General features: G+C 42.2%; 1 protein-coding gene across 2 annotated transcripts in view; it reads right to left on the minus strand.

Moving 5' to 3' along the window:
* Positions 1–4,156, minus strand: part of MARCHF10 (membrane associated ring-CH-type finger 10) — a 107,957-nt gene extending 103,801 nt beyond the window's left edge. Inside the window, exon 1 of one of the 2 annotated variants that reach the window (XM_074940829.1) lies at positions 4,066–4,156. Coding sequence is in view for 1 of the 2 variants with exons in the window: in XM_074940830.1 (XP_074796931.1) it covers positions 3,154–3,173 (20 nt within the window). In the remaining variant the exon portion in view is untranslated. Of the gene's footprint in view, positions 1–3,153; positions 3,195–4,065 lie in introns of those variants that run through there. The other variant, XM_074940830.1, reaches the window with a different exon arrangement.
* Positions 4,157–26,874: the final 22,718 nt, after the last annotated feature.

The following is a 26,874-nucleotide window of genomic DNA, read 5'->3' on the forward strand; positions in this document are numbered from 1 at the left end:
CTGTACAGAGAGCTGCATTCAAGACATCAGCAAAAATTATCTGAGGTAAATTGATGGAGAATTAGTGAGAAAACAGTGATAGCAACAGGAAAGCTCATAGACTATTAAGCAAGATACAGTCATCTCTTGCAGAAAGTTGTGTGACAAAAGTTTTCTTAAACAATCACAGAAGCCTGAGGAAATGACAAAGGCAAACAAGGTTCCTCAAACAGAAAATGGATGTCCTGAAAATAGAAATGAAATTAAGTTCAAATACTCAGTTCAGAAATAATCCGGGACATCAAGAATCCTAACAAGTGTGGGTCAGGCAGCAGGCCCTGTGAACTTGCTGTCTAACTCATTTAGCATCTGTCAAGAGAAAAGAAAAATAACACTGGCCTTAGCCAGGTTCAGCTAAGAAGATGAAAAACAGTCAATTATTTGATGTTTGAAAAAGTCAGATAGACATGCTAACAGCACCAAAAGGTTTTGGAGATATATATTAAGTTAATTAAAAGTAATGCTACTTTTTTCAGAAGAGTTGACAGATGTCATCAAATAAGGCAAGCAAAGAATTTGTGGAGTCCAGACAATAAATTATATACCTGTAAATCTTGTTCTGTGACAGGTATAATGTATTCTTGTTAACATTTTGTGTGGTCCATCACATACAATAAACACAGGCAGTCCGTGAGAACATCTCAGATATAACAATCTATGCAACTTTCACTCTCAAGATTCCCATGATGTCATGAAAACCTCATAATGTGCATATATACATTGTTTCACACTGTATAATTGATAAACTGTAAAGTGGCCCATGCAAAATGAAATTGAATGTCTCTGTCTGTCTGCTAGGACCTAGACAAGAACCATCATAATGTATGTCACTAACTGGCTCTCTGTTGGCAATCTCAGAAAAGAAACCAAGCCTTTAGGGCTCATCTATACACAAAATTTAATCCAGAAGAAATTAGGGTAGGAATTTAAAGCAGAGCAGCTATTTCTGATTAAATCCATATGTGGATGCTTTTGTTTTGGAATATGAGTACCTTATTCTGAATTAACTCTAATCTGTGGAATTAATCCAGAATAAGAATGCACATGTGGAGTCAATCAGAAGTAGTTATTCAGGAAGAACTCTCTATGTTGAGAAGTCCTCTGTGTAGAGAAGCTGTAATTGAGCTACAGAGAATGGACCTACCTGTTCATTGCTACAGATCAAGGCTGAAGTATGTTGGGAGGACAAAGTGGAGGAATTTAAACTAATGTTGCCCATGCCATATATTTTCAGTAATTAAAAAGAGATGTTCAAGGCCTTTTACAAGCATTAGTAGTCCCACACAAATTAGTGATGATTTTTTAGAACTATAAAGAGGATACAGGGATTTATTTTCCTGAGAAAAAGGTGAATTTATCAGAAATAAGGACATACTTGCTAACTGTAAATAAACTTCATATTCTCATAGTTATTACAAATGACATTTTAACTTTGACAGCTCCTCACCTTTGAAATTGTCTCTCAATTTAAAATGCAATCACTGCTGTATTCACTGCAGCTACTGGTCCCTGATAGTACTATGGTGGGCTGTATTAATTCTCTGAAGGTGAATCCTGCTCACAATTAATAGGAGAAGGGAAGGGAGAAGGAAAAAGGGGAGGGAAAGGAAGAGGAAAGGAAGGGGCATGGGAAGATAAAAGATGATTAAAGAAGAAAGAAATGGGAAAGAGAATGCAAAGCTGGAAGCCAGGGTTCTCTCCTATAAACATTCCGTTTACCTAGGCATTTTCAATGACTTAATATTCTAAGAACGCTGACATAAACAGTGAGAATATTTTTCCCATCAGAATACTTGAGGTCATTCTGCTGAAGTTATTCTCCAGGGGCCAAATTCAGCTTTTACACCACTATAAAGCCAGTCACTCTGCTGAAGTAAATCTGGATTTACAACAGTGGTAATGAGAGCAGAAGTTAGCTCAGCTATTATCTTTGTCTGCATCACCTGGAGGCCTGTGACTAAGTGAGAATTTCAGCTTTCATTTAAAAAAATCAAGAACACTTTTTTTTTGGCTTTACACTTGTGGATGAAAGAGTTTGAAAAAGTGAGAAAAGCACATCCTAAATGCGCAGAAACCATACGGGAAATAAAAAAAATACCACTTTTTTCTTTTAATTTCAGAAGTTTTAAGCTCGTCTTATGGTCTTTGGGTCCTAACATGATTTTTTGGGGGTAGCAGTACTGGGTATTAATATTTCTGTTAGGAGAAGGGAAACCACACACAGGTCTGATAGCAGCATAGTGACATAAATAGTACATTGTATTATGTTGGTGGGGGGGGTTGTTTGTTTGACTATATTTATTCATTTTATTTCCTATATGTTCTAAGCCTGCAACCCCTTACATTGGAGTGAATGGAACTGCTCACATCAGTATGAACTATTACATGAGTAAGGCTTTGTATTGTGCCTATCAAACTCTTCGTTCTGCATCTGGGATGCTGTACTAAAAGAAATTAAAATACTGTGAAACCTATGCTAACTATCACCTGTCCTAATGCCAAATCTCTGCAGAAGTTCCTCCATATTAATCACTTTGTATTATGCAGCCATCTGTTACAACACCCAGAAAAGTGGCAGACCCTTGGGAGGGGCAGTATAAATAGTCTTCACTTTAATAGTAGACTAGATTAATTATAAAGAAAAAGAAACATAGACTGGGTAGAGAGAAATAGGGGGGAAATTCATGCGAAAATTACTGAACACTTAGAACCGTGTCCCGCTTGAGTAGACACAAATGAGACAACAGCTCCAGCCTTCTAAGGTGATAAGTGCTCTTGGCAGCATTTATACTAACATCTGACTGGAAAACTCCAGGATTATCACTGAGCCCAGTCCCTTGCAAGCTGAGGCAACCCCGACATACAATTCCATTGATAAATTTCTCAAGTTCCATCTTAAAATTAGTCAGGTTGTTTGCCCCTACTGCTGTTGGAAAGCTGTTTCAGAACATCACACGTCTTCCTTTCATATTCTTTCGGGTGACACCCCCACCCAGCAGTGTGCATCCCAAATTGCGTAAAAAGCCCTAGCCTGCACCCCAAATCAAATGTCCCTCTCTCAGCACATATAACATGTTGGATGACACCTGTTACTGCCTTCTCAGATGAACTTACATTGTCAGTGACCATCCCATGTCTTAGAGGTTTCCTGTATTTGTTCAACTGAGTGTATTTTGAACATTTGGATGCTGGATAGGGAGCTAGATGAGGCCTCCCACCCAAGGGCAGTGCTTTGGGAGTGGGGATTTACCTGGCTTTACCAACATACCTTTGAATAGTGCAGAAATCCTCCCCCAGAGACACATTGGGAGGGGGATATATGGGAGGGGGGTTATTTGCTACACTAATGGAGCCTGAAAGCTAGTCCCTGGGAACGCTCCCTTAGGAATGAGTGGTGGGCTTCCCCTCCCTGAGGATGGGGGGAATGCTGTGGAGGCTTCTCCTGTGGGAGGATTAGGAGGACTCTGCTCTGATGAGAGGATGCTCGGGGGTTCATCCCTAGAGATGGTGGGGAGAGATCTCCCTTTGATGGAGACGCTGGAGCATGCACCACTGAGAAAGGGGTGTTTTGGGGGATCGCTCCCCTATGAGGAGGAGGGGTCTTCCCAAATGGGGGGGGTCCTCCTCTCTGAGGCACTGAGGGAAGCGTTGCTCCCTGGATCACTCCCTTGGGAGTGTGCGTTTAACAGGTCTCCCTGAAATGGGGAACAGGCCCTTGCTCGATGGGGGAGTACTAGGGTGCTCCCTGGGTGGGTGGGGTCTTTTAGGAGGTTCCCCCAGGAAGTACTGGCAGGGTCCTCCCTGGCGGGGTGCTGGGGCCCAAGGGATGGGGGGGGTAAGGTGGGCTCCTCCAGGAGCTGAGGCTGGGGGCTCCCCAATGGGAGGGGTTCCGGGTGGTGTTTGGGAGGACGGGGTCTCCCCGCTGGGGGGGTGTTTGGGAGGTTGCCCCCCGCCGAGGGTGAATTCAGGGGGGTGTTTGGGGCGTGCCCGCGGCGCTTCTGGAGGCGCGGGCTCCCCGCCGCTCACCTCGCGAGGCCTTCCCCAGCTCGCCCCTCTGCCAGGCCGGCGTCTGGCTGTTCCCAAGGCAACCGCGCCAGCCTGCCGGCTGCGGCGCGCGCCGCTCGGGAGCGAGCTGGGGGCGGGCTGGGGGGAGGGAGCGCGCGCCTGTGGCCGGGGCCAATCACCGGGGAGCGAGCCGGGCCTAGTCGCCTGCAGGAAACTGGAGGGGGAAGTGGGGAGGGGCAGAGAGAAAGGGGAGGCGGGGGGAGGGGGCAGAGAGAAGGAGGAAGGGGTATGAGAGAGGGGGAGGGGCAGCGAGAAGGGGGAAGGGAATGGGAGAGGGGATGAAGGAGGAGGGGGGCAAATACAGGCAGAAAGTGGGGCTGCAAGGGGAATAGAAGCCAGGGTGAAGGCCCAGAGAGTGGGGTGGGGGTGGCCTGTGCCCCTGTCACAGGATCCTGGGTTGCCACCATGAGGCACTGGAGTTGGGCCCTGGTTAGACCTGGGCAACTAACTGATTTTCTGGTTCACTGGCAGTTCTGACAAATCAAAACAAAAGTTCCCTTCTGTTCAACTACAACCGAGATTGTTTTGGAATTTTCAGCAGCCCAAAAAGTCAGCAAAGTTTCATTTTAGGTATGTTCAGTAAAAGGAAATGAAGTGCTAGATTCACAAACCTGGGGCTGGCAATGCCCCCCTTCTAACTATTAGCCCAGTAGTCAGAGCACTCACCCAGGATGTGGGAGGCCCAGGTTTGAATTTCCCCCCCAGAGCAGGGACTAGAAGCCAGGTGTCCCTCCTCCAGTGCCCTAAATACCAGGCTAGATTCATTCTCTCTCGCTCTCTGTCCCAGTGTCCATTCAAGAACTTTATACAAAGTGAGTAAGCTTCAGCAAGAAAGATGAAGCGAGATCCACTGCCAGAATAACCCGGTGCTTAGGGAATTCACCTGGGTGGGTGAAGACATGGGTTTAAGTCCCTGCTGCCAAATGCGTATTCAAACCCAGCTCTCCCACATCCTGATGAAGGCCTTAGCGGCTGAGCTAAAGATCATAAGAGGGTGGTGGTGGTGGTGGTGGCAGACCACCTCCTCTGGTCATTTTGTGAAGCGCTTGCCCAAAATATCTAAATGTTTGTTTCAGCTGAAACAATTTGCTGAAATCGACACAAATTCATGAAACATTTTTTGTCTACCTGACTCTGCTTTTTCTGGGGTGGGGGAGGGGAGTTTCAAGTCAAATTTTTTCCCTTGTATCTGAGTCCCTGTTACCAGTGCAAAGGACTCACATAGGCAGATAGGATTTACCTTCTGGGCTGGAATGTGTCTGAAACTCTGGTCGTGGTTCATGAGGTTCCCAAATTCCCTTTCAGGATTGCTTCTGTGAAACATTGTCACATTGTATGAGGTCAGACACAACAATATGGTGCCAAGGTGTCAGGTCATTGCTGGTAAAATTTACAGCTGACACAAAGATTGGCTGGGTGGTGAATGACAGCAAAGGGAAGTCACTGATACACAGCTGAATCATTTGGTAAGGTGAGCTCATTCAAATCATGTGGTTTTATCTAGCCCAATGAACAGCCATACATATCTTGGAACAAAGAATGTAGGTCCTATTCACAGAATGTGGGATTATATCCTGGTAATCTGTAACTCTGAAATGACAATGTAGGTCATTGAGGCATCTGAAAGTGCTAATTGCTCAACTGAACATGAATTCCCAGTGCTATATGGTGACTGAGATGGCTACAAGTCCTCGGATGCATAAACAGGGGAATATAGAATAGTAGTAGGGAGATAAGTGTTGAGTAAAGCACTACAAGAATGATTCAAGGTCTTGAAAATATACCTTACTAATAGATAGGGCTGTCAATTAATTGTAGTTAACTCACGCGATTAACTCAAAACAATCATGATTAATCACACTGTTAACAATAGAATACCAATAGAAATTTATTAAATATTTTTGGATATTTTTCTACATTTTCAAATATATCAATTTCAATTACAATTCAAAATACAAAGTGTACAGTGCTCACTTTATATTATTTGTGTGCACTGTAAAAATGATAAAAGAAATGGTATTTTTCAATTCACCTCATACAAATACTATAGTGCAATCTCTTTATCATGAAAGTGCAACTTACAAATGTAGGGTTTTTTTGGTTACATAACTGCACTCAAAAACAAAACAATGTAAAACTTTAGAGCCTACAAGTCCACTCAGTCCTACTTCTTGTTCAGCCAGTCACTAAAGAGAAACAAGTTTGTTTACATTTACAGGAGATACTGCTGCCCACTTCTTAGTTACAATGTCACCTGAAAGTGAGAACAGATGTTTGCATGGCACTGTTGTAGCTGGCGTAGCAAGATATTTACATTCCAGATGCACTAAAGATTCATATGCCTCTTCATGCTTCGGCTATCGTTCCAGAGGACGTGTCCATGCTGATGGCACTCGTTAAAAAAATAATGCGTTAATTAAATTTGTGACTGAACTCCTTGGGGGAGAATTGTATGTCTCCTGCTCTCTTTTACCCACATTCTGCCATATATTCATGTTACAGCAGTCTCAGATGATGACCCAGCACATGTTTGTTTTAAGAACACTTTCATGCAGATTTGACAAAATGCAAAGGAGGCACCAGTGTGAGATTTCTAAAGATAGCTACAGCATTCAACCCAAGATTTAAGAATCTGAAATGCCTTCCAAAATCTGAGAGACATGAGGTGTGGAGCATGCTTTCAGAAGTCTTAAAAAAACAACACTCCAATGTGGAAACTACAGAACCTGAACCACCAAAAAAGAAAATCAACCTTCTGCTGGTGGCATCTGACTCAGATGATGAAAATGAACATGTGTCGGTCCGCACTGCTTTGGATCATTTTCAAGCAGAATCCACCAGCAGCATGGACTCATGTCCTCTGGAATGGTGGTTGAAGCATGAAGGGACATATGAATCTTTAGTGCATCTGACATGTAAATATCTTGCAACGCTGGCTACAACAGTGCCATGCCTGTTCTCACTTTCAGGTGACATTGTAAATCAGAAGCAGGCAGCATTATCTTCTGCAAGTGTAAACAAACTTGTTTATCTGAGTGATTGGCAGAACAAGAAATATGGACCGACTGGACTTATAGGCTGTAAAGTTTTACATTGTTTTGTTTTTGAATGCAGGTTTTTTTGTACATAATCATACATTTGTAACTTCAACTTTCATGATAAAGAGATTGCACTACAGTACTTATATTAGGTGAATAGAAAAATACTATTTCTTTTGTTTTTTACAGTGCAAATATTTGTAATAAAAATAAATATAAAGTAAGCACTCTTCACTTTTTATTCTGTGTTGTAATTGAAATCAATATATTTGAAAATGTAGAAAACATCCAAAAATATTTAAATAAATGGTATTCTATTATTAACAGCATGATTAATCACAATTAATTTTTTTAATCACTTGACAGCCCTAATAATAGACTTAAGGAGCCCAATGCTGTTTAGCATATCAGAAAGAAAGTAAACAAGCAACTTGTTCAGTCTATAAAAATACTTACGACTGCAGAAGACATCCGATACTAGAGGGCTCATTAATTTATCACACAAAGGCATAACAAGATCCAATGATTGAACACTGAAGCTAGAAAAATTCAAACTGGCAATACGGTGTGAATTTTTAACAGGGTAAAAGTCCCTTCTGGTCTTTAGCTCTCAGAAAGGTACAAAGTCATTCAAGTACAAGCTACAACTCCTGTGTTCTGTTCCCAGCTCTGCCACTGGTTTGCTGTGGGATCTTGGGTCAGTTTACATATTTGCCTACATTTCTCTGTATGTAAAATGGGCTTAATATTACTTCACTATCTGACGAGGGTTATGTGAAACTTAGACATTGATTTAGCAAAGCACTGCTTAATTTTAATCACATGAATATGTAACTGGTAATGCGGTAAATTATGTACAACTATTATTACACTCCCCTTTCCTGTACTTCAGTTGAACTCTTCTGAAGCACAGTACAAAGTTTCCTCTTTTTGGAATTTTCAGAAAGCCTTACACAGAGTCAAATCCCAGTGCTATCATATTCAAAACCTTGAAAGGAGATAATAGATACAGATGATAAAACAAATTCAAATCTCTTCACTGCTGCTGGTCTCCTCCTACTTGGGGGATAGGAGAGTTAGGGAGGGAATGTGGTAGTATAAAGCATGGGATTACAAGATGGCATGGGACTATTCATATGCTTAAAGTTAAGCACACCTTTAAGTCCTTTGCTGAACTGGCGCTTAATTAGTGTTTGGAGATCATCAAATTAAAAGTGATATAGGAGTTTAGACTATTACTAATGTCTAGTTGGTAACAAGAAGGCCTTTAAAATCTGACTTGCCAACTCCAGGATTTACTACATACAGGATACATATGTGAAACACACTTCTGCACTGTGACTGAATATATCTGGGTCATGTTGACATCCTAGTAAACAACTGCCCATTCCAGGCTTGAAAGGATGAAACCAACACAAGCAAAGAAAATTCAAAATTAAGAATCCCGCTCTACCCTTAACTCATCCCCTTTAGTACTGCAGAGCTTCCAGAACTCAGTGATATCCTTAATTTGGAATTTCCTTGTTTGTTGGTGTCAGGCCATAAATTTTATTTGAATGTTGTTGTTGTTGTTCATTCAACCTCCTTTTACTGAAACAAAGTAAAAGGTTGAGTTAAATAGTGGCAGAATATTACAGTACTGGCAGAGTATTAGTTCCTGGTGCAGTGTATCTTGTCTCTGGGCTGGCCCTTTAAGTGGAGTCAGATTCCCCCAGCCTACCAGTGACAGGCTCTGCTGAAGGAAGCAAGCCAACCCAGCTCTACCTGGAGATAGTTAACTGTCTAAGCAGCTGAAAGAGACAAGGTGTTCCATTCCTGTTTTTTCATTAGTTGACCCACAACATTACTGGGATCTGGATCTGGTAGCTCCTCCCCTTAGACTGGGGGAGGAGTCTTTAGTTGTTGGCAGGCTTGTTCCCACCCATCCCTGGATTCCCAATAACTGGAAGAGACAAGATGGGTGAGGTCATGTTTTTTATCTGCTGTTGGTGAGAGAGATAAGCTTTGGAGCTACACAGAGCTCTTCTTCAGCTATCTAGAAGGCAGTTAAGTAAGGAGCACCGGGGCCTAATAAAAGTTTAGTAGAGCTCAGCTGGGGAGAGCCCCTGAAGAGAAAGTAAGTTCTGGAGGGAAGGAGTGCTTGGGGAGCCTGAACTAGCCAAAAGTTGTACTCCTGAGGCAGGGAGGCTTGTGAAGGGCCCTGAGTAAGCAGGGGAAAGAACTGCACAGCTTTCTAGGTAGTGGAGAAGCCTGAGGCCTTACAGGAGAAGGAGCTGCTGTTGGGACCTGGATACTTTTGTTTCTTGGACTTTTAAGTTTGGTCTGGGCTCTGAGGTAAGAACCTTTAAACCACTATATATAGTCTTCACTTCAGAAACTTTGTTAAAGAGAGCCATACAGGTAAAAAGTAAAGTGTTTGGCTTCTCTTTGATCTTGCTATAAGGCTGTTAGAGTGATTTCATTACCTCATCCAGGGGGAAACTGAGGCAGGACATTGTGGAACCATATTCACCCATGAGGGAGTGCTTGGGGGGTCATGGTGTTCCTTTTACATACCCATTGCTGTTTTGTCTTTTCTTGCTGGTATTACTTGATTTTTAGTGCCACCTTTATTTGGAGCTGTACAAGACACACCAGTGAAGACAAAGCTTGCTCCAAAGAGCTTACAGACTAAACCTGGTGGGAGTCCTAAGAAGCTATTATGATATCATGGGAGCTAGGCCCCTAACCTGCATAGATATGTAGTGAGATGTACAAAAATGCATCTTTAGGCACCCAATCATCATCATTATTAATGCAAATCCTTGGTGGGGGGTGAGACATAGAATCATAGAATATCAGAGTTGGAAGGGACCTCAGGAGGTTATCTAGTCCAACCCCCTGCTCAAAACAGGACCAATCCCCAATTTTTGCCCCAGATCCCTAAATGGCCCCCTCAAGGTATGAACTCACAACCCTGGGTTTAGCAGGCCAATGCTCAAACCGATAGACGATGGATTGATTTCTAACTAGGTCCTTAAGACTATGTGGCTGGATATTCAGTCTGTAGTTATCATCGGCAATCTTATTCCACCACCTACATGGTTATCATGTTATTGCTGACTGCCTAAATGTAAATCTGGCCCATAATCTGAAGTGTGGGGTTCTGGCTTCCCTTTGAACAGGTGCGCAAAGGGGGGTGAAGGGCAGGGGAGGAAGGAGTCTCTGCATTTGTACCCTCTCTTGTGCACCCACCTGATCAAAGGGTGTCCATAGAACACATCTTAGTCCATTATGGTGCTGATACAGAGTCCCAGTGAAACTAATGATTTCACTAGGAGCAGGTTCCATCCCATTGCTGGTCAGTTTGTTTTTTGTGGTGTATATATATATTTTTTAATTTGCTACTTACATTTTTTTGTTTGCCCTTCCTTCTCCCCTTCTTTCAATAGTCGCTTTTTATTAAGTGGTGTTGTGTGAACTTAGCGGTTCTGTGGGGCAGATGATGAAGGCAAAGAACTAAAGTGACAACTAACTCATTTTATCCATATGATTTTAAATTGCTTATTTCTTTATATAAATAACAGACCTGAGGTTGCTATTCCACTTTACTTTATCCCACCAATGAATCCTTGAATTTATATATCAGTTTGTGTTCTGTCCTTTTTTTTTTTTTTATTGTAGTTTAGTACTATAAAGTGAATACCTGTGATTCCTGTTCTGTGCAAGCCACAGATAAGGTGCAGTATAGTGCAGCATTTTCTAATGGTATCGTGAATGTGCCCTGAGAGGAAGCTTTTGCTTGCCTGAGATGTCTGTGGAATTCTTCTGTAGCAAAATATCCCGAGCATACCCTAAAAGAGCAGTATCAAATTATTTTCAACACCTGGATTTCTTCTTGTTTTTTGTGCAGTTTTATTTTATAAATACTGAAAAATCCAGCTTTTGGATGGATTTATTTAAAATGTCATATAAGGATAATCGTTGTTTGATTCAAGACCTTGTTTCTAGGAGGAGCCTATGCCACAGCAACCAATGCCTCGGGTACAGGTTGTTACATCCTTTAATCCCAAACCATTATAAATCCAATACAAAATTCGTGTCCTCACAGCAACAAACATCATCAGACTTCCTGACTAGCCCCATTAAACTAATCTGAAATAATAAGACATTAAATTTTTTTATTACTACTACTATGGTGTGGAAGCTACAGGAACTTAAAGCTGAAAATAGTGGTATTTGGGTAAACCCGAATATGATGGTGTTTGCGTTTTACATTTTTCACAGCCTTATTAAATACCTCAGGGAGCGCTTTATTGGAGCCAAAATAACACAAGATCTGGTCTTGTGATACTTCCACCATGCTGAAGCTGAAATACCGTTGTATTATCTCAATCCATAAATGGATTAAAAATAACAAAAACAAAAAATCTGACTCTACACCTACTCCCCATAGCAATTAAAAGATGTATATTTTTTTACATTTTAAAATTCTCTTGAAATGTTTGGAATCCAAACAGCACATCGTGCTACTACATTAGAACTAAGTGACATTGGCTGGAAACAAAACTGAATCTGGCTATTTTCATTGTACCTAGCTTAACAAAATGCAAAAGTTAAATACAGCAAAGCTGGTAAAAACTAAGTTGATTTTAAAAACCTTTGTTTAATATTTAAGGTACTGTAATAATTTAAGGTACTGTAATAACAAAGATAAGTGGCAAATGTATCCCTGGTGTATCTCCACTGACTGCCATTAAGTTTTATACAAATTGGGCTTAATGATAATGAAAGGAAACCTTTTGATATATGTTGTGACTTACATCTTTTAAAGGAATTAAAGAAAATTTTGGAAACTGTGTCAAGCTGTTGAATATGACCAAATGGGGTGCAGTTTTTTTTTCCATCCTGACTATACTACCATGCTGTTATGAAGATTTGCATTTGCTACAAGGGGAAAAAAATACTGCTGACTTGTATGGTTGCACAGGTTTGTATGTCTATATTTCTGGTGCATTGGTGGTATATTGCCTAAACCAATGACTTTCAAACTTTAACAACCTATGAACCCCTTTCACGAAAATATCAAATCTCACAAACCCCCTCCTAAAAATGAATATTTCCAGGGATTTTCTCCCTTACCTGAGCATAAGTTATAGAAGCATTTGGGTTTTTTTATGACATGGTTATTACACACTATTTATCATTACATTATTAATTTTATTACATTATGATAACGGCAACACTCTCCCAAGATTTCACTTTTGTAGCTCATATCACTTCGATTAAGCCTCCTATATATTTCATCAGGGAGTACCAGACGTGAAACAGAATGAAGGTATTTAAGAAACCAACTCAAATAAAGAATTCCTCCACAAGCATTCAGGTCTTGAGCAGTCCAGGCAAACAACACACGACTACAACAAAGCTTAAACTTGTTCTTCATAATTTAAAAAACAACACTAGCAGCCTATTTAATTTTAGAAACAGCAAAAAACATCCACCTCCCTTTCCATTTCTCATAAGGAGTCTTAAAGTTTCCATCTCCTGAGTGTGATGGATGCACTTGCTTTGATCTGCATAGCTCTTGGAAGTCCGGAACTATTGGAGAAAGGTAAAGTCTCGGTTCTGGTTCAGCATTGAGTCAGCTTCTGTATTTGGTTTTCAAATATGCATCGAGGAAAATACTTTCTCGCATAAATATGTTGTTGAAAATGGTAACAAAACTATAGTAGCTTTTTCTGCCAGCAGGGGATACTCGTTTCTTAAACTCAGCCAAAAGTTGATCAGTGACAGACTTCTGAAACTCCTTTTCAGTTCGTAATCACAGGAGATCTCAATCAATTTCTCTTTTTCCTCAGTGCTCAATATCTGCACTGAGAAAGTGGATCATCAAAGGGGTTGCGAATAGTCATTATCCCCTGACGTAGCTGGAAAGTATTGCCTGAACACTGTGCAAAGTCCTTTTAGGTGTATAGTTATATTGGTTTTAGTGTACTGATCCAACCGAAGTTTATGTTCTGCCAGGAAGTCATGGTCACGGGGTTCAGGCTGCCGGCCCCCCTGCCTGGGGTCCCTAGGGAAGGCTCTGTCCGCCATTACAGAATTTTTTTTCTGAAAACCCCCTGATACATTTTGTGAACCCCCAAGGGTTCATGAACCCCAGTTTGGGAAGCACTGGCCTAAACAGATGGAGGGCAAAGAAAGAGATGCAGAACCATTTGCAGGCACTCTTCCTACAAGAGGCCTTGTCAGTTAAGTCCTCATGTTCTATCCAGGACCCAAAGAGGCCATCTTTCACTTATTTCCAACCTGTCTTTAGGGCCTTAAAAGCCTAGCCAAGTGCCTAAATTGACACTGGTTTCTGGATCCAGGGCCAAAATAAATAAGATCCATACCTCTGTTAGAACAGAGGATCCATTCAACTCCTCTTCCACTTCCAGTAGTTTTGAATGATCTTCGTACATCTAAGGGGATCCACTCCTAACGCACTCTTTCTTTCTTAAAAGGAGAAGCAGGATGAAGCTCCAGCTGTGGCAGATCCATTGTATTACTCAGGTAAGCAGGGCCAACCAGCTCTTAAGCATCCTTCTGCAGCCCTGAAATGCAAAGGTCAGTCTCTACTGGCACTGTTTTTCTCCTCCCGGTACATGCAAGTTTCATAGGCGCCGACTTCCCCTCTTCCTGGAGGGTGCTCACCCCCCACCCTGCTCCTAACCCCGCCCCTGCATCACCCTCACCACGCCCCCATTCCACCCCTTCCCCCAAGTCCCCGCCCCTGCCCCACCTCTTCGCCACCGCCTCCTCTGAGCGCGCCACGTCCACACTCCTCCCCCTCCCTCCTGGAAAGTCCTAAGTACCGCCAAACAGCTTTTGGACGGTGGAAGCGCTGGGAGGGAGGGTGAGGAGCGGGGACACGGCACGCTCGGGGGAGGCGAGGTGGGTGGAGCTTGGCTGCCGGTGGGTGCGGAGTACCCACTAATTTTTCCCCGTGGGTGCTCCAGCCCCAGAGCACCCATGGAGTCGGCACCTACGGCAGGTTTAATAAGTTTGTTTATGGTGTAACTTTTGCCTATGTTAGTATTTATTTTCAGTGGCCCTGATTTTCATTTACACTAAGGCCTGTGTCCTCAGGCAGTGTGAAAGAGCCTTAAAATGTTTGTAGGTGATATTTATTCTAGCACTGACTCTATGCTGCTGTAGCACCGTGAAAGGCCTTTAAAGGGACCTCATTGTAAACGAGAATTGGGCCCAGTTCAGGTTTATATGACCATCTGTGCATTGCATCTCATCTTGCATATGTATTTGCTGTCATTTGTGAAGTGCATTTGCTGACCTGGACTCTAGGCAATGCAGTGTTGCCAACTCTTGTGACTTTATCATGAATCTTGTAATATTTGATATTTTACTTAAAGCTCCAGCTCCTGGAGAGGTGAGAATCTCTGCTTTTCTTTTTCTTTTTTTTTTCTTTTTCTTTTTCTTATATTTTTAAAGCATGCTTCTAGCTCCCATGATTACAGAGAAAAGCTTAAAAATGTGACAGGAGTGTACCTTGAAGGCTCAAAAAACAGAATTCAGATAACCAAAGCCTGAAAGTAATATATTTAAAAAAAAAAACCAACATGTTTAAGCCAATCATCATTTGTAGGGGTCCCAATCTATAACTCTTGAACATTTGGGATCTGCCTTAATGGCACTGATTCTGAAAGGCTCCACTGGTCTCTTAACCCAGATGTGCGTTTCTCAGTAGTGTGAACGTGCTTGACTTACTGGTAAGTAACCTTCGTTTGTCTGTTAGATTTCATTTTAAATGCTAATAACTTAATCAACATCGCTGACTTAATTGCAGCTGTAGGATTGAGTCACCAAAGGGGGTGGGGTTTTTGTTTGTTTAGGTTTTTTTGGGTTAAACTGAAGCCAAAAATGTATGTGTTTTTAGTGTAAATGCATGACAATTAGCAGGTATGCCCTGTGCAGCTGGAGGAACACCAGGATTCTGACTCCTAGAGATGGACTAGTAATTACCTCCTGTCTGTAACTATCTTCCTAGGCAAAGCATGTAATTTTACAAAGTTTGCTGTAAACTATATTTTACATTGAAAACCACAACAATACATTACGTTTTCAGAAATGTGATATTTTATTGAAGTCCTTTTCATGGCGTTTTCTTTTTTAGCCTTTGTTCTTTCTGGGTTCTGCTATGCAGGTTAATGTTTGCTTTGTGAGGGCTGAAATCCCTGTGGGGAATGAAAGGTTCTGGCTGTCAGTAAATGTTGTGTGGTGTTTTACACTGGAGACAGATATTTTCTGTGGGAGGGTTACATGAGCAATCTTGACTCTGGACCTTGTATATTAATTGCTAGTTAATGGGCAGCATATTTTTTTTTTTTGGTACCCTCATGTATGATAAATTAGCATCAGTCAGTGAGTGGAAAAAGGTATGTTAAAAACAAATAAGCAGGATACTCAGTGGTTGTTCCAGGTGTGACATTTTGTCCAAATCAATTCTACTCCAATTTAGGTCAGTAGTAAAACTTGCATTAACTTCCATGTGAGCAGGAATTGGCATTACTGGGGTTTTTTCCCTGTTAAACTACTGTATTTTTTGGTTTTGTTTTGTTTGTGTTCCCCCCCCCCCCCATGAGCCTCTGGATCACCCGTTTTCCTCTCTGTGTAATTGTCCTCCATGTCACAAGTACCTAGTGAGGAGGACTGGACACACCTCTGTCCGTAGCCTATACACAGAGTTCCTTCAGTGGCTGGGGAAAGGGATGTCACTAAAGATACATGTGCCCATTCCATAATGCACTGAGCAAAATCCCTCTACTACCACCTCACTTTGCAACATCCTGGGAAACTTGAGATCTTGTACGGTACCCACACGCAGACTTCCTGCGTTGCACTGTAGCAAAACCACTGGAGTGGACTGGCCCCAAAAGTTGTTGGTTTTATATGAAATCAGCGCATGATTACTATTTGAATTAATTTAGTATACTTTTATGGAATGAACTGTCAACCAGTGACACAGACCTTAACAACTAAAATGTGGAAGAAAACAAGTGTGGTTTGTTTGTTTTGTGTTAGGGTGAGGCTGTACTGAAATCTGGCTGCTGCCATTATTAGACTGATAGTGGAAGGAATTGCCTCATCTGAAGATTTTGAACCTGACTATGGCGAAGTAAAATGGTCAAAACTTTGTGACCCATTCACATATCAGGAAAATACTGTGCTGAGAGGTGCGCATACTTATTTTCTTAAGTGACTCACCTTGCATGCCACCTATTTTTTTTTTTTTAAATCTTTAAAGACCAGGCAAACACATCTTATCCATTTAGTCAGATTTAATTAGTAATTATTCTGTAAATGTGTTGCCGCTGGCTTTTCCCCCCTCTAAATGAACAATTCAGAAAGAAAGAATTGCTGGAACATCACTAAGATGGGGACTTATTTTACTCTCGCAGACAATAAATTTTGCCATGTACTTCAATGGGAGTAGGATTGGATGCTCAGTATATTGGCTTATATTGGTATTTCAGGTAAGGTTCTAGGTAGGGGCAAACATGAGTACAAACAAAAACTGGGGATATAAAGAAGTTTGAGTTATGAGTTTACTTTCTAGGTCACGTTAAAGGAGTCTGAAAGTGTGCCCCCACAAAATGTGCAGGCTCACTCATTTGCATGCCCTGAAACCTGCAGGTAGACCATTATGTGCATCTGTCCCCAATGAACACATGTATTTACACCCATGTGTGGGGCCAGAGAGGAGCAGGGTGGGGGTGTGTGTGAGTGTGTGTCCCAGACACCACGTTTGTCTTGCCCATTGCTCTACTTTGGCTGCCCATTCTCTTCCTCCTCCTCCTCCCTGCATGAACCCCAGATACACAGAGGAGACTGTGCAGGGTCTGGAGGGGAGATAGTGCTAAAGAGGTGGCTGAACCTCCCTTCTACTTCCCATTCATGGTGGCTCACTACCTAGGTTGGCTGTTTGTCAAACTTCACTGAAGCATTGTACTCCCTCCCTCCCAGGAGGAGTACACGATGCAGCTCATCAAACAACACTCTCTGGCTGATCAAAGAGTACAACTGAGGTACTTCACAGTGAAAACTGGAGGGTGGTGGGGAGACTCTTGAGACTCACATGGAAAGGACGCTTCAGCCCTGCAGATGCAGGGACCTCTAAGTTGAGGAATGAGCTTTCTGTGCCTGTAGGCCCTGCTCTTCTCTCTGCCAGTGCAGATGTGGGTTGCCAGTGGATGCTACCTCTTAACCTTTGCTCTTCTCTCCTTCCTTGTGGCGGAGAAGAAGAATAGAGGTTTGCAACCGGATCCTGCTTCTATCAGCATTAAATTCCACCTCAGAACCAGTGTTAATTCTGCCAAACTGGTAATCCTAGGGCACGCGCATGGAGCAGGTGCTCCCCAGCCTGCCCTGTCATGTTCCCTCTCCAAGCTGCTCATCACCACAGGCTCCTAGGAAAAAAGGAGCATGCCACTGAGGCATCGTTTCTTCCCCCCGCCTTGCATCTTGCTGCTGGGTTTTTCTGTCCCATTATTATTATTTGTACCTCTCTGGAGTACATGGTGTAAATCAGCACTTCTCAAACTGTGGATCGGGATCCCATTTGAATGGGGTTGCCAGGGCTGGCTTAGACTTGCTGGGGCTCCGGGCCCAAGCCAAAGCCCTATGGATTCAGCCCTGGGCAGCGGGGCTCAGCTTACAGCCCCCTGGCTGGGGCTGAAGTCCTTGGCCTTTGGTTTTGACCCCTTCCCCACCCGCGGTGGTGGGGCTTTGGCTTTGACCCCTGCCACCCAGGGCAGTGGGACTCAGGAAGGCTCAGGCTTCGGTCCCCCTCCTGGGATCATGTAGTAATTTTTGTTGTCAGAGGGGGTCATAGTGTAATGAAGTTTGAAAACCCCTGGTGTAAGTACTAATTGTCTGGGCCACATTGTAATGTGATTACATACTACAAAATTAATACACACAAAAAACTTGTTGTGGAGCAGTTAAGGTTGCTACACACAAGCCACTGAACAGTACATGCCGTCTACTCCTCCACCCGAAAGCACACATTTTACCGTGACCACAGCTACTGTACAATACACATTGCAACCCTAACTCAACCCCCTTTTGCCCTTCTGGGTATGCCCCTTTACCAGATTATATTTTCCCCTCAACATGAGTCATTGTGGATACTTGGTGCAGTGGTTAACTATGTTGAGAGACTGAAGTTTACTGAAGGGTTGTGCGCAGAATTGTAGTTCTTCAAATGATATCTTCATCTTTTGCAGTCACAACACAGTTGTAAAACTTCCACTCTCCTCTGGATACCAGTCTACCTGATGTTTCTAACATAAGTAGGCTCTTTCTTCATCTTCCTGTTTGCTTACAATCTTCCCTACTAGCATGAGTGTTGGAAGCGAGTCACTCTGCTCTTGGTAACCTGTGTTCACAAATATCTTATTTTACCTAAAAAGAAAAAAGAAAAGGAGTACTTGTGGCACCTTAGAGACTAACCAGTTTATTTGAGCATTTATTTTGAGCATATGCTCAAATAAACTGGTTAGTCTCTAAGGTGCCACAAGTACTCCTTTTCTTTTTTCTTTTTACGAATACAGACTAACACGGCTGTTACTCTGAAACCTGTCATTATTTTACCTAGGGTCTCAAGTAATTGTGCTCTTTTTAAACTTCTCCTTCTCATCACCTCTTTAGCTTGATAATGAAAACTATGCGTAATTTAACTCAAATGCTGTTGAAGTCTTTTCTGTGTCACTTAAATGTCCAGCTTTCACCTCCACACGGGAGAGTTGATCATATGTAGCACTTCAGCACCATAGGGCAGATGTGCAGTATCAGCTTTTGACAATACACAGGTCTTTGGAAATGATCCTTTTTTTGCAAGCTGTACCTCCTCTTGATTTCTTCATCACATCTTCTGTCTGATGCTATTAGACTCCCTAAATAGGGGAACGTATTCACTTGTTCCACCACTTGATTGTCAAAGTATAGGTGTTCCTACTTTCTGTGTCACTGTGTTTACTTATATTTCTTTGTCTTCCTAATGTTGATTGTCATTCCATGTTTCTTTCTGGTGGTGTTCACAGCAACAAGCGTGGTCCGAAGTTCTTCCCTAATCAATGTGATGTAAACTAGGTCATTGGCATATGTTATGTTCTTGATATGTATGCACTGGCTGGTGTCTTGAAACTCTCCTTTACTATACCTTCTTCATATATATTAAATAGTTGCAGAGAGAGAATGCAATCTTGATGTACAACTTTCTTGATGCTGCAGTACTCATAGAATTTGCATTGCTGCTTTGTCCCTAATCCAGTCTTTTTTTATATATGATATATCTTGAGTCAATGTTATATATTCTTGAAGAATGTATCGTTGTGTTAGCTTTTATCATAACCTACAAAGCGCACACAAATTTCTCTTTCCACTTGTATCACATGCTCACATAAGATCCTCGGGTAAAGATTTCCTCCCTCATGCCTACTTCTGGGTGGAAACCAAGCTGAATTCTGCTAATTCTTGTCTCAAGATGTTGATGTATCTGAGTGCCAACAATTTTCAATGAAACTTTGTGTGGGGCTTATAGTTTTGATGATGTTCACATACTTTAGCGATGATAACCTTTTGTAGAGGAACAAATGTTAATGTTCTGTGTGTATATTCAATGAAAACGTTTTAGCAAGTACGTGGTGTGGTGGTGTGTTTTGTTTTGTTTTGTTTTTAATTGTCATTCAGGAGTTAGAGGCAGGGCTTGTAATTCAAAGTTAGCATCCCTAGGGGCCCAAGTTGAGGCTGCTGTTAAGGTCCTCTCTGCTGTAGGATAACACAAGAGGAAAAGCAGAGCTCCTGACAGAAGATTTTGTGTGTGCACAGCCTGCATCAATCATGCTTGCATAAGCCCAGTCTGCATCAATCATATCATCAATCAGGTTTGTATGCATACCACAAACTTATATTCTAATGTGAATCACTGCTAAAAATGACCCCAAAGCCTCTCTGTCTCTGTCTCTCTCATATAGATAAATAAAAACACCAAACCTGCCTGTTGCAACAGGCCTAATCAGGTTCCTCTTTTTTTCTTTTCAGTGTTGTGTAAAGAAACAATCCTTTCTGTCAGATAATGGTCAACAATGGAAAAGGAGGACTGCCAAAGACAAATTTCAGCCAGAATGCAAGTACGTCCTTCTTAAAACTTTATGAAAAGGGCAGGGAGGGACCTACACAGAAAATTCAAAGGCCACGATAGCTAACCCTGTGTGAAATTTCACACTGGCCACCTACTTTTAGAAATGAAATGGGCATAAAATTGTTGGTAAGCATAAGACTACAACCCTAACTATGGAGTCACTGATAGCCGCCTCCATAATATGGTTTAAAAAGCAAAACAAGTCTACGAGCCATATGTTAACTTTGGCTCAATATGTACTGTGATTAAAATATATCAGTGCCTTATGTATCAAGCTCAAGTTCCTCATTCCAGCCCTCAAGGCTCTACACAACTCCACCCTCTACATATCTTCCCCAACTCCCTAAACTCAGCACAGTTCTTTGTACTGACACCTTCCTTTCTCTCCTTGGACCACCACTGATTTTTGTGCTTGCTTTTATGCTGTTCCATATGCTTGGAAACAGCCTTCCAAGTAGAGTTCACAAAGGCTTCACCTCTCCTTCTTTTTTTAAAAAATAGATGGATTCTAGCCATAAACACCACACCCTGCTCCATGTGTGCTCTGTATTGCACCCCTCTGGTGCCATTAGTCAGTAGATCTTGGGGGCAGACTTATTTGTTCAGCACATTTTACCCATTGTACACTGCTCTGTACACCTAAACCACTATGTAAACAATGGAAATAAACAGGGCCTGCTGATACAAGCCAGTGGGGAGAGTCATTTCCTGAAGGTCTGCTTTTGCTTTGGTGTGTGCGCATATATATCCATTGTGAAAGTGTTTGATTATTCTATTTCTCATCTGAGTTTCAGCCTTGAGACTCCTCTAGCTTATACCAAGAGCAGGACAGAGCTCTGTGTGGTGCCAGAATGCAGCAGAACCTCTGTTCTGAACACCTTGGGAATGGTGATTGTTCGTAACTCTGAACAAAATATTATGGTGTTTTTTCAAAAGCTTACAACTGAACATTGCCTTAATACAGCGTTGAAACTTTACTATGCAGAAGAAAAATGCTGCTTTTTTTTTTTTAGTAGTTTACATTTAACACAATACTGTACTATATTTGCTTTTTATTTATTTATTTATTTTTGTCTCTGCCGCTGCCTGATTGTGTACTTTTTGTTCCAAATGAGATGTGTGGCTGACAGGTCAGTTTGTAACTCTGAGCTTCTACTGTATGTCTAATGCAAAGGCTGTATAAAGCCACTTTTCCCCCCTGTCCCCATCTCTGCAGAAATGGCATAACTGAGACTCAAGCTCAGAGAGCGGGAGTGAGTGGTACTGCGTCAACAGCATGCTCAGTGTGATGGGTATACCAGATCTTACACACCCTCTCTCCCTCCTCTTCCCTGCCCCCCCAGAAAAGAGCAATGAAGGTGGGTCCTCCAGGGCTGCCTAGAAAGCTGCACAGAAGTAGCCAATCAGAACCCAGCAGGCTCAGATGAAAGGCACTGCAGGGCCTTATCAGGTCAGTTCCTGGCTGGGACCAGAAAGGTGAGGAAGGGAGCTTCTATCTGGTCAAAGGGGCTTGATGAGCTGTATTTACTGTAGCTGGGGGAGACAACACCTGAAACTCTAAAGTAACAGGTGAAGATAAAGGGACTAAGTGGAAAGAGGCCCAGGGGAAAACAGCAGCAACTAATTGAAGGAAGCAGTGCTGCTGTGGATAGGGTCCATTTTTTGGGACCCTGATGAGTAGGCTGGCCTGGCTTCCCCCACCAGCTGTTGGCAAAGTGGCCTAAGCCCTGAGCAGGGGATAAGGCTCCCTTAGCGGCCCTAGCGAAAGGCTGGTTTTAAAGGGCCCAGAGAGGGGCTGTGGAGTCTTTGGGGGATGTACTGTTTGGTGAGAGTTGGCTGGAGGACTGAGGCACTGAAGACCTGTCTGGAGAGGTCAGTAACTGACAGGGGAATGGGGGTGGGGGGAGGGGCACCAGGAGTGACGAAGAAGATTGTACTACCACAACCAGCTGCTTGGGATACTCCAGGCGAGTGCCACCCTGTCACACTCCTCTTTAGAGGGAATGCTGTACCTAAACTCTGCAGGGCATCTCTCTTTTTGAAGAATAAGAAGGCAGCATTGATGAGGGCCCAGGGTATATCCAACAGGTTCTCCTTAACCAGAATGGTAGTTGTAAGATACGGTATAAAGCTGTTGACTGAGTTAGAGACCCCTCCCCAGAAAAAAGTGGTTAAGACATGGTCGTGTGCAGCAACTGTCCTGAGCTTTTGCCTGACTGAATCATTTTTACGTTAAGAGCTTTCAGATAACCTTTTTTCTGAAAGTACTAAATAAATAAAACTGCCCAATTGGTTTGAAGTGAGCCTTGAATGCTGTCTTCACTTTTTTACAAATTACTTGTCTAAAATTTTCTTGCTTGAAAATTTTAGGACAACTGTATCGTGTTTGGAATGAGACTAATTTTTGTCACCCTCGATAGTTCATTAGCGAAATAAGGTGCTGTTTTGTGTATTTACACATAGGCTGCCTAGAATTATTTCACTGTGACAAAAGGTTTTTAGCAAGAAAGCAAAAATCAATTACTCAGTGAATTGCTCATTGGAACATCAAACAATAACAGGGAAAAAAGTATACTTAAGTATCATGCTGTAGATTAGGGTTAGAATTTGAGAACATACGAAAGTAGAAAGGTAATACTGCGTTGCTTTCATAACTTGCATCCATAGTCCAGTCTGTCAAGGGAATTCTTTTATATTCTTATTGGGAGACAGTGTGGTCTAATGAATACAGCAAGTGTTCTGGTCCAGCTGATCCAGAGGGGCTGAAATAGCACTTTGCAGATTGCATTTTTAAGATGGCAAAGAATCATCCCACTCCCTAGTAGTCAGGACAGGACAAGCAGTGAGTGCAGAAGGCAGCATGTGGAAGCAGTGGGAGAGTGGGCCTAAGATCACAAAATGGAGATGTCTTGGGTCTCTCCATGGTAACCCAGGGAGTTTGCCATGCAATAAATAAGTATTGCTCTGTTTTATTTTGCATTACATTTAATAGTACCGCTAGGCAATGTAGAGCACTTTAGATGGAGGAACCCAGGCAGAGAATATACTTAGCACACTGTATGCAGCAGACACATTCTAAATGTGGCAAAACTGTCAATTCCATTCGTGGTAAGAATACCCTTATCATGATGTCTGTATTTTTTCCTCTGTGTGTCACAGAAGGAAGACAATGGAATGTACCATCATAAAGGCCTCAGATGAAAGCCTGACCCAGTGAAATCAATGAAAGCTTTGCCACTGACTTCCCTGGAGCCAAGATTTCACCCCGAACTCTGTGAAATAGGCAATTTTTTTAATGTCATTTGCAACATGCAGTGGCTGACTCCAAACACAGGTAGTGCTTTGTGAAAACTCAGGATTCCCAATTGTTGGGGCATGGGACGGAAGAGCAAAGAGATGGTTGGAAGCCCATCTCTTAAAGTTGAGCTAAGTCATTCTGATGCAGACCCTCAAGGCTGAAGTCTCGGTCAATATGTGTGTCTGATGACTGACATTGGGGATTGAAGAGAGTATTTCTAATATTGCTAAACGCATGAGTTTCTACAGCTTAAGCTAAACCTCCAAGCTGTGTAGCTGGGGCCTGCAACAGACTCTCGGTCTGTGAATTGGGCACAGAAGGGAACATGTAAAATGCCAGACTGGTAACTGGGGAGGCAACTTATACAAGTTCCAAAATGCCTTGAACAGCACCATGCTAATACACCTGCAAAGTTTGTAGCAGAGAGTGCTACACTCTGCTTTATCACCATTCAGGCATTTCTATTTACACAGATACATCCCCCTGTTCCTGGACTCTTCTCCTGAGTTGTTCACAGAGCAATTCACCCCATCTTTGTCTACAAGGGCTGGGGTAGCCAGGTTGCGAGTAGATGAGCATTTCCCTTACTCTACAAGACTGCACTTTTCCTGTTATGTGCAGAACTTGGGGTGTCCTGGCCCTGCTTCTGTTCTCATCTCTGCCATTGGCTTGCTCTACAATCTTCTCTGTTCCTCTGTGTCATGGAGATGGCAATATTTCACAGGTTCATGTTTTAGAAAGAGCCCTGAGCACCTCCAACAGAAGGTGATAAAAGGTGTGAAATATTATTCATCTATACTTTAGCAGAGCAGGTTTTGCATACACACTTTTTGGGGGGGGGGGCGGGGAGGTTGTGGTTCTTTAATTCTAAGCATACCCTTGTTTTAATTCAACGTAGTCCCTCACACACAAGACCCTGCATGGTAGCCGCTGCCCTTCCAGCTGAGGGCTGAATGAGACTAGCAAACCTGTTAAATGGCACTCCTGACTCAGCAGGATCAATGACTGGAGGCAGTACTGTATTCGTACCTAGGGGCTGATCATGCTGACTACACAGCAATTCCTGCTTCTGGGATTGAATTCCTTTTTTTGTTATGCAGTAACATTATATTATAATACAATTATAGGAGCTACTCCCAATCCTACCTGCTTCTGCTAGTATTGTCTGGTCTTTATCTACATGCTAACAATCATGTCTCCTGTAGCAGGGCAGGAAAAATGCTGGCACTCAAATGTGGAATTCACTGTTTGGCTCCTGCTAGTTATGGTGCAAATCCCCACAGCTTTAATCCTGACTTGATCCAGAAGGATCTGGTCTAGCTCACTCCTCGCTCTAGGCAGAAACATATTAACTGCACAAGGTAACTATGATGTGAAACATTGTGCTAAGGCCACCAATTAATGTAGGGAACAGATGGGATTCATGTGTATGTTCCGATATGACATACTAAGCCCTACAGATTTGTTTTGGCACTTTTATAGCTCCTTTCTGAACTTTGGTATATTCCAAAAAAGAATGAGTATTTTTAATTAAGGAATAAAGTGGACTTTATCCTGATAAAAGGCATAGCTAGGGATCGGCAAAGTCCTTTAATAAGGAACAGTAATGGATACTTTGAAAGAAATTACTTATTGTTAGAGACTTCTGAAAGACAGACATGAAAGTAATAGTTGTGTGTCACTTTCATTACCGCTTTTGACAGTCTGTATTTTTTTCTTTCAGGGCAGCATGGTTGCTAGGGCTTTTGTAGTGAATAACTCTTTTTGTGTTCGGTTCAAGGCTGAGTATAATTACTTTATAATTTTGGCTCACGAGGCCATTTTAGACAGTTCTTCTAAGGGGGGGAAAAAAGCTCATCTGCTGAAAAGCTCATTCAGCTGCCCTTCAGAGGGGTGTCACTGCAAATGCAAAGGGTGCTCTTTGTCTTTCCTCATCACTTGCACATGGTGTATTTTTCAGGATCCAGCTACGTCCAGCACAGTGAGATGAATGTGTGCTTAAAAGATGGCATTCATTGGCTCTGACAAGTGAAGTCCCCAGTCAAGGTACATGTCTGGTTTAACAGCATAATAATCATGTAATAATAATCGTGGAAAGGAAGAACCTGGGCATGTTGTGCAGGTTGTTAAAGCTGATACTCCCATGAATCATTGGGCTGATCAAACTAACTTACTCCAGCATGTCAACAAAATTACTCTTGCATGTCATTTCAGTAAACTTCCCCAAATTAATGATTTCACCTTTCCATGGCACCTGTGATCTAAGGAGCTCAAAACGTTTTAAAAACACTACGCCCCACAGTCTGAGATAAGCAAGTACAATTGTACCCAAATAGTTTTATACATGCAGAGCTGTGTAAATTGAGGCACAGAGGTTAAGTGACTTGCCTGTGGTCTCTCAGTGGGTCAGTAGCAGGTCCAACAATAACATCCAGGAGACTGATTCTGACTTGCACTAATCAGTAGGCTACATTGCCTCACCAAATGTTCTCTGATATTTTTTTTTTCCCCTCTCAGGCTATATTTATATGATAGTTAAATCCTACATCTGTCACATGGCACATTCTACTCTCCTTACTATTTAACTCCTTCCAGGAATACAGTTAAATATGTACTATGCACCTTACTTTGTTGCTTGACTGCTGATTTCAATTTGATACTGCAGATATTTGTCCTTGCTAATTATATATGTGTGCAAAATCTGAACAGTTTTTTTTAAAATTGGTTTTGTGGAAGCTCTGAGAGCGTACCCCTGAAATATGATTGCTGACTAACTGGTTACCATCAGTATCGTTTTTTTCTGTTTAAAAGCTGGCTTTTAGAATTCTAGGCTCCACTTTCTAGACCTTTAAATAAAGGTTTAAAACAAGAGAAACAATGTTATTTAAGCAACCTGGGATGCATCACTTATGTATGGTCCCCATGGCAACAATGTACTGGTATGGGAATTCCTTTTATGGCTGACTTCCGAATCCAGGATGGCCGGAACTAGAGACTGCAGACTGTTACCTAGCAACTTGTTTCTATGCTGTGGTAACTAGGAAATGCAGCCAGTGCAAAGTGTTTTTTAATAGAGCCTGTCATCATGGTCATATGTTCCATTCTGTCAACTTTTGTCTTTTTAGTATTAAATAATTAGTATGTGATAACGCTGCAGAAAGGCTGCTGTTTTGCTTTTATTGTCTCTGCCTCTTTTCACGTTGATTGTTTGGTGCAGTCAGGAAAAAGGCAGATACAACAGTCCATATATT

Source organism: Natator depressus, chromosome 27 (assembly GCF_965152275.1).
Source record: "Natator depressus isolate rNatDep1 chromosome 27, rNatDep2.hap1, whole genome shotgun sequence".
In the NCBI taxonomy this organism is placed as follows: domain Eukaryota; kingdom Metazoa; phylum Chordata; order Testudines; family Cheloniidae; genus Natator; species Natator depressus.